This window comes from Protomyctophum bolini, assembly GCF_963924005.1.
Source record: "Protomyctophum bolini genome assembly, chromosome: 13".
Lineage (NCBI taxonomy): Eukaryota > Metazoa > Chordata > Actinopteri > Myctophiformes > Myctophidae > Protomyctophum > Protomyctophum bolini.
Genome location: NC_137874.1, coordinates 21977720 through 21986562, shown reverse-complemented (window position 1 = coordinate 21986562; position 8843 = coordinate 21977720). Strand labels below are relative to the sequence as shown.

The 8843-nt window shown below is 42.8% G+C and overlaps 1 protein-coding gene across 1 annotated transcript; it reads right to left on the bottom strand.

Annotated features, from left to right (window-relative positions):
* Nucleotides 1–2513: 2513 nt before the first annotated feature.
* On the bottom strand, nt 2514–6364 carry LOC308327008 (aquaporin-11-like). The gene is made up of 3 exons (XM_080780127.1): nt 5707–6364; nt 4415–4531; nt 2514–4327 (listed from the first exon to the last, which is right to left on the bottom strand). The coding sequence occupies exons 1-3, from the start codon at nt 6302–6304 to the stop codon at nt 4221–4223; spliced, it is 822 nt and encodes a 273-aa protein (XP_080636253.1). The 5' UTR covers nt 6305–6364; the 3' UTR covers nt 2514–4220.
* Between the last annotated feature and the right edge of the window lie 2479 nt (nt 6365–8843).

Below are 8843 nucleotides of genomic sequence, written 5' to 3'. Positions count from 1 at the left end.
CTTGGGTGTCACTGTCTACAAATGAATGTGTGCTAACTCTATCATAGGTATTATTAGTATTATCCAATGGGCATATCACAGAGGTTTAAAAAAGGACTATCACAGCTAGCCAGTGGTGGTAACTAAGTAACTAAGTACATACATTAATGGAGTATTTCCAATTTGCATGTCTTTTTACTTCTACTCCACTACATCTCACACCAGGCAAATATTGTACTTTTACTTATTTGTAACTACTTATGAACTGTACATCATGTGAGTACTACTTCCATCACTGCAGCTAGGGCCAGCTATACCTGGTCAGATATCGTGGTGAGTCCACCAAAAAGAAAAATACTTTGACTAGCAGGCTTCATTCATTGATAACTAAGTGAGACAAGTCAGACATAGATCACACCAAAAATATCCCTCAGATATCTGACAAAAAGGTCACACCCTTGGTGATGTGGGTCCAGCCTCTGATTGGCTGTCTTTAACATGTTTGGGATAGACCCGTAATCTGGCCATGTGAGATCTACAAATCTCATGTTGCAGATTGAACGGGGAAACTGGTGCTCCTGTCTTTGTAGCTGGGTCTAATTTGGACAGAGGGGAGGGAGGGAGCAGATAAAGGTCAGGTTGAGTAACAGATGCCATGCAGACCCCCAGTGCTTGCTCCTTGAGAATTTGTCACCAATATAAATTATTTTCCTGTTTCTCAACCACAGAATTCAGAATAATTAACAGTCTGATGTGCTTTACACATTAAAATCTAATTTAACTCTGGGGTACATTCATTATTTGTCATATACACACACACGCACGCACTATTTTCACTATTTTGTTTGGGGGCTGTTAAGGTCCGGCTCTCAGACCATAACAAAGAAGCATGGGATAAATGCAAAAATGTAAAGTTTATTAAATGGAATCATTCATTTAAAAGTAGATAAAGCACATGTTTCCAACAAAAACCTGGCAGGGCAACTAAACTGCCACCACAAAGTAAACTGAGAACTGAATCAAACAAACAATATGCCCCCATGCTCGGGTGTGGCCCAGGTGGAAGAGAAAGAACCACTGGCAAGGTGGCTCTTTTATAGTGATTGGAGGCACTGGCCAGCTGCCTCCAATCCTTGATTGCCACCACTCTCCAACCAGGTCCCATCACACTGAAAGACAGATTACTATTAGTAAAGCACACACAAACCCTGACATAGGCCCCCCCTTCAAGACAGGGTCCCAACAGGAACCCTGGACAAAATTACTGCAGTTTACCGATTACTGAAAGTATACTTTTAAACATACCAATATAGTCATAGACCTACTTTCAAATAGCCCAGAACCCAACCTCCCTCTAGCCCCTGCTCACATCTATATTAAGCCGTAGCCCACACCCCTCTCAGCAACAGGTACCTTTGAAGCAGTTTAAGACAGTGGTGAAAACACAGCAAAAAAAACAAAAACATGAACAAGAACTAGTCATGGCTTTGGTCAAGGCAAATGTAAACTTTATCTAGACCTCCAACTATGACTGTGAGTGTTACCAACATACACAGGCGTTTTCCTTCTCATTCCAAAATAGTTAGTACGGCACTGAAATTTGGTTTGCACCAGTTGTGCTGGTTGATCGGGCCAAACACGTCCCCCGGCCAAATCATTTCCCAAAATCAGCGTAATGCCCTCAATGGGAAAAGCAGAAGACACCCCCATCCTAACTTCACGTTTACAGAACGCTGAGTGAAGCACAAATTTATGCACAGGCACATGGAACTGGAATACAGGAGCCTGTATCAGTCTCCTTGGAGAAAGGCAAAACAGACCCCTTGTACAAATGAATGTGCAGAGCCTGTGTCCCGTAAAATGTTCACTGAAACCTTATCCTTACTCCCTACCAGAGAGACCTGTCCTGTTGACAGAAATGGCACATATGTATGGGGGCATATTCATGCCAATATTTTATATGCCCCCATACATATGACTCAAAACCAGATTTTTGCCTGAGAGGTGAGACTTTAGTCTTTAGACCAACAGTAGCACTGGAGATTGGCACAGCTAATGCCGACGGCTTTACTTGGCCATCACTGTGCTTTTTCCTAGCCATGAGCAAGTCACAAGAATTGTTTGAAAATGTTCGCCTATAATGACATATCCAAATAGGGATGCCATGTTGAAAGTGATTGATATTGAGCATACAATAAAAGGCTTATCTGAATGATCCCATTTAGGACTGAGGCCGATAGATACAATAGGATGTACATAGCAACAAGAAACCCCAAAAGGGGTATGTCATGTAGAAGATGGACGGGCATCGATTGCGATTAAATCAGATTAATCTGCTAAAACAATTCAGGGTTGGGGAAAACCCAGCTGCAATGTCAAAACATCAGTCCCTTGATCTACTGCTGCACGATTCTTGCTCAAACGTGAATCTCCACAAGAATTGAGATCACGACTCTCATTTTTTCCATGAAAATATTTATTGTCTTTAGTCTGTAGTTGCTGAACATTACTACATTCAAAATGTGGCACCTGGAGCCAACTACTGTGACTTTAAACAGAAAACGTGCTTAAGTCTTTCTCTTGTAGCAAAAACACAAGAGTAACTAAAATGAATTAGTTATTAGACAGCCAACTAGTGCTGCACGATTCTTGCTCAAATCTAGGTTCAGGTGTCTGAACCTAGATCGCAATCTTTTTCCGATTAATTGTGCAGCACTACATTGATCGTTATTCCAGTTGTTCTTCTCCATACTCTGAGAACTCAGGAGTCAACAACGATAGAAATATTTACAATGGAACAATGGGTCAGGAGATGGAGATGCAAAGGTGGTCCATCTAGACATTCTGCTTATATAATTTATATCTATCAACTCCCCTTAAACCACTCCTTTTTGTTTGTCTCAGTTGGCATGTGGTTGAATGGACTATGCACCCCGTGAAGGGAACAAATAAATAAGTGACTGGTAGGCTGTCAGAGTTGACAGTAGTCCACCAACTTGTGCTCATATTTAAATTGAACAGGATTAAACCTGGTTTTAATCCATAAAGACAATATTGGAAATAATAAATTGAGCTTTTGATATATTACTTTCTATAAATCAGGCATACATACATTTCATTATAAAATTACATAGTGAGGCATGTTTGGTTATGTAACCTTTGAGGTAATAGATCCAGTGTCTACATTTCGATCGAGTACTTCTGTGGCACACAGAAAATAAACCTCTATCATCAAATGTCACAAAGTATCTTCTGAGGTAACCCTAACTACTAAGGCATTTGGTATTAGCTCTAATCCAGAGTGACTTACAGAGTAAGAATGAACCCTAGTCAACAAACGTCATGGTGACAGAGTCAATATGCGGAGCAGAGGCTTCCTCTTATTGGCTCCGAGTCCCCCCTCAGGTACAGGTGAAACTTTGTAGAAGAACTAACCAAAAACAAACACCAGATGAGTGGAAATAACAGCACACTAAACAAAATAATTTCTACTTGGCCAGAGGCGTATCTCCCATAGAGGCAAGGGAGGTGGCTTGTCATTTCCCTGGCGCGACCCTCACCCATAGTAGCCGCGGGGGTCTGCGGTGACACAACACATTTTGCCTGCTTTGACCTCTCCCCCACCATGAAACCCGATCCGGGGGTCATGGCACCAATAAAACCGAGGTTCGAACCCGGAAATAACACCCGAGATTTAAACCTGGGTGACTGGGTATTGGGTAACATCTAAACACTTTTGACATAATTATGTCAAATTATGTCAAATGTGTGTGGGTGTAATGTGTGTTGCACAATGCACAATGGGGCTGCTGTGTCACAAGACTAATTTATGTGAAAACTGATATTGAAGTAATATATCGTATTGTATCTATTTTCTATATTTATGATGCTCTGATATTTCCAATCATATGGTGTTTTTTCCAAGTAATCCTAACTGAGATTTCATCGTGTTCATAGTGCCAACATTGACTGACCTCACTTTGAATAATTATACAAAAATGTATTATAAAACAAGAATCACATTTCAACATCAACACTACATCCTCATCCACCAGGCAGCTAGTGTGAAAATCTAACATTAAAATGAGTGTAATGTCAATAAAGGCATTGTGCATTTCATGTTGTGCTTGGAATTGAGCGATTGGAACATCTGAACATTTGTGCATGTAATCTGTTCATCCTTACGATGAACAGACCAAAAGCAACTGATCCACCCAGTGAAGCTGGTTAATATGGTTTTGCTACTGAAGTTTCTCTTTCTGGACAGATGATACATCTAGTCCAGCAGTACTTTTTCCAGAGAGGAACGGGATGATTTTCTCAAAGAGAAGTATGCAGCTTGCCACACCTAGGGAAAGACAAGAAAAAGGAGGTTTTAGTTTTGTTTAGCATTTGGAACGACCTAAGGCCTAAACAAATCTAGTTCTTTGATTACCTAAAACTGGTCCAAGCCAATAGACAAAACTGTATTCCAGGAACGTGTGGCCACTGCATGGAAACTGGATGGAGAACGCCAAGATTGGGTTGAAAATGGCACCCGATATATTACCTCCTGCACACAAGAAACATACAAAACATTCAACACATAAACATATCAACCACTAGCTGCACAACCTCCAGCACAGCTCCATTTGGGTGAATGACTGTAATGTGGCAGTCAGAGTAGCTGAGCCTGAAGCCCATAAGCCTAACTTCTCCCCTGGCCAAAGAAATGGGATTCCCTCTTGTCCTAGCAGTAGATGTTTCCCTTCATGGATGACCCGTGTTCGAATTTCAGATGTTAACTTCTTACACCTACCTAAGCAAATGCCTAAGCACATACCTAAGCAAAATTTAACTTAAGATCACCTTCTCCCTCTATTATAGTCTAAAAATATCAGCTGGGTTGGGTAGTTTGGGTACTACTCCTGTATTCAGCCTTAAGAGCAGATCAACACTAAGCCAACCACTATGTGCCTACATACGTCTACTTTACCATCCATGTACAACATATTTTACATCATAGTACAACTTTTAGCCTACTGTACATTTTGCTCTTTTCTCACAATCAGAACACGATTAATGTGTCATCATAATTTTATGGATTCTCGTATAAGCCCCTTGGCCTCGGGGCTTCTTACCTCACCATTACACAAAATACACACGCAAAATCCAATAAATACAAATAAATAAATTGAAAAAAATGATCCTAATTAATAATTTTGTAGCACCTTATACATAGCATGTCTATAATGTATTATACTTAATCAGAAAACAAATAAGTTGTCATCATAATTTGATGGAATCTCGTATAAGCCCCTCAGGGCTTCTTACATCACCAATTACACAACTAACTGTCAAATACCATTGATATTCATTGATATGTATACGTACTGTTGTGCAAAATCCAATAAATACAAATAAATAAATGGATAAAAATGTAATTTGGTAGCACCTTATACATAGCATGTCTATAATGTATTATACTTACATTAAGCTGCTTATGAAATTGCATAATTATAGTTATAAGCACTCTATAGCTATACTCAATGGTTTATAACTAAAATCATCACGACACATAAAGCATTTTATAGTGACTTACAACGGTCAAGTATAAAATGCATAAGGCACTAATAACGCACTTTTAGTTAATGATCCATTAGCCAGATTTACAAAAAGAAAAGTTGCCTTTAGCAACTAAATGTGCTGTTAAACATGCCATAGTAAACTGCACGGAACTATACCAACCTAAGTAGACCAGAGTCGTAAGAGCAGCAGCAATCGCGTGGACCCTCAACTTTTCGTCCAGTTTATGGACGTGCAGCACTGCAGCTTGCATTGCGAAGGCGCAGGCCAGCTCCACAGCGGCGGCCTCGATCACACTCCCACTGAAGGGGTCGAAGCATCTGAACCCAAACCGCTCGTGTTTCACGTGGAGCTCGGACATCCCGAGGGTCCAGACGGTGGCTGCAAAGTATTGCGCTGCGGTCGCCGCTAAAAACTGACACGCTATTAGGAGAAATGCACATTTTGCGCTGAATCGCCCGCGGTAGGCATGCTCCAGAGCTCCTATGGGATTGCCAAATGCGCCTTGGAAAGTTAGTACGTGGATCACCGTAACTATGTAAGTTAGAGTCAACCCAATGTAAGGCTCGATTCTTGCAACTTCGCCCAGTATCTTGAGCTCATGCGTGCATGCACACAGTTGGAAGGTTGACACTATTTCCAGCAAGTAAATCAAATAATCATTCTTCTGGGACACGAGTCTGGCTGTTGTCCTGCGTGTCGCCTCGCTGAGAAGCACGATCGCAACCAGCAAAGCTATAGAAATGATCAAATCTGCCATTGTCCCGTCTAGAGAGCTGCGGACCGTCCGTCTCCTCTGGTTCACTGTCTCGGTGTACAGTTCCACCACTGCAGAAACGACTGACTAGTAGTAGTGAGCCCAGCTGTTTTTTTGGCAAATCTAAACTAGACTGAAGTGCAGGCGGAAGCTGGTGGAATCTTTAGAATGTAACGGTAGATGGCGCTAATACACAATAGACTCTGCAATAGTTAGATAGACTAGAATTTCGCCCCCCTTCGGGGGGCTCAATCCTAGTGTCGTTGCAGCGCAATATGGGAAGAAGGAAATTGCGGGAATTGACAGACTCCACTTCATGTTTCAGCTGTGGTTTTAAACTCAGTAGTGTGCCCTGCACACAGCGCACACTCGCAATTGCAGCTGGAGGGCGACGCGACACACACACACACACACACACACACACACACACACACACACACACACACACACACAGAGCGATGTGTGGATAAATCACTGAGATTTGGGAAATGTGTTCAGAAGTACAACGATTAAGCACGCACAGGCAAATGTCAGAAGCATCTGTTTCGGTTTCCAAACAGGAAGTTGTAAATGTGCTTATTAGACGGAGGCAGCGTGATGCTGGCATCTATTGTGATGCCAGCATCACCACATTTCACATAGAAATATAAGCACCCATTTACTCGCTTAGCGGAGACTGTGGGGTGGTAGAGGACATCTCCCCGGACGCGTGGGTATGTCCAGATAGTTGCCTCGCGGAGGCCTCTTTGTCCAGTGTCCATTCTGGGTCTGGAAACGGCACTTTTTTGAGTGTTGACCCCAATAGAAGGTCTGCTGCTCTGAATTTTACACCTCTCCCGCTTAGCGGAGACTGTGGGGTGGTAGAGGACATCTCCCCGGACGCGTGGGTATGTCCAGATAGTTGCCTCGCGGAGCCGTCTTTTGTCCAGTGTCCAGTCTGGGTCCGGAAACGGTAATTTATTTTGCATTGACCCCAGTAGAAGCTCTGCTGCTCTGAATTTTACACCTCTCTCGCTTAGCGGAGACTGTGGGGTGGTAGAGGACATCTCCCCGGACGCGTGGGTATGTCCAGATAGTTGCCTCGCGGAGGCCTCTTTGTCCAGTGTCCATTCTGGGTCTGGAAACGGCACTTTTTTGAGTGTTGACCCCAATAGAAGGTCTGCTGCTCTGAATTTTACACCTCTCCCGCTTAGCGGAGACTGTGGGGTGGTAGAGGACATCTCCCCGGACGCGTGGGTATGTCCAGATAGTTGCCTCGCGGAGGCCTCTTTGTCCAGTGTCCATTCTGGGTCCGGAAACGGTACATTTTTTTGCATTGACCCCAGTAGAAGCTCTGCTGCTGTGAATTTTACACCTCTCCCGCTTAGCGGAGACTGTGGGGTGGTAGAGGACATCTTCCCAAACGCGTGGGTATGTCCAGATAGTTGCCTGGCGGAGCCGTCTTTTGTCCAGTGTCCACTTTATAAAGTCCATGCACTCCAGTGAATAGCATTTATCCATTTAGATAACTTTTTTATGTTATTTAATTACTTATTTTTACACAGAAACATAATGTGTGTCTTTACAATAACTGTAATGTAATAATAATACTAATAATGTAATGTAAAAATTATTTAATTAACGAATTAAATAATCTTATTTTATTCTGAAAGCAACCGGATGTCTTAAATCTGCTAGCTGTCAGACCGGAAGTTCTAAATTTGCTCATAAGACGGAGCCTTAGACGGAGCCAACTCGCAGGCAGTGCGAGAGGCTGGTTACAGGATTCTATAGGTCAGCCGTTTTGGTGTGACACACACGGCTTCCACATTTAGCTTCATACTGGGTGAAAGTGTCCTTCCAAAAATTATTATTTCGCTCGAAATTCTTATTCACAATGACATCGAGTTGAGGTGTTTGTGTTTTAGGGTAATTGTTGCATAAGCGCTATTTCGCACTATTTCTCCCTCCCCTCCCCTGTGTCTGAAGCAGCTAGCATGGAAGCTATATGGATTATGGAAGCTTTCCCTCCGATTGCACACAACCATGCCGTTATCCACGCGTCCATCCGATTGCTTTTAATGTAAATGTCCCATCCACTGAGCAATAGCGATATAAGCGCCTTATTCATTCATTCGATTCATTTGGGTGTGGGGCTGTGCAGTGCTGTGGGCAGCCTTTCTGACGGAGGCTCGGAGCTGCTGCTGCTGACGCTGTTCGAGTCGCATGGAGCAGTATAGAGTAGGCGTGGCGCAGCATTAGAAGGGCGCAGCAAATGCACGACATTGAGGGGTAGAAACCATCCCGGTCGCGTGGTTCATCTAACGTGTGTGTCACTGTGAAGGACTGGCCCCAATAAGTGAACGTAGTTGGCGTAGTAGACGCCAACATGACGATTCTGACGTAGGCTGGTGATGTTGAGCAACAATGGCGTGGTTGACAAAAGTAATATTTATTCAGTAATTAAGACATTTCTTTCAATGAAATGTAGCCTATATGTATTCTGGGAGTGTGCCGAATTTATTTTGCATATAGAGATGTGTGGTGAAAGTGTGGTTGGGTC

What these genes read in the sequence shown, in the direction of transcription:
- LOC308327008 (XM_080780127.1), bottom strand. Translation starts at nt 6,304, where the DNA reads ATGGCAGATTTGATCATTTCTATAGCTTTGCTGGTTGCGATCGTGCTT. An exon ending in TACGACTCTGGTCTACTTAG is followed by an intron (nt 4,532 to 5,706) that starts GTTGGTATAGTT and finishes TCTTGTGTGCAG; the next exon opens with GAGGTAATATATCGGGTGCC. An exon ending in TTGGCTTGGACCAGTTTTAG is followed by an intron (nt 4,328 to 4,414) that starts GTAATCAAAGAA and finishes GTCTTTCCCTAG; the next exon opens with GTGTGGCAAGCTGCATACTT.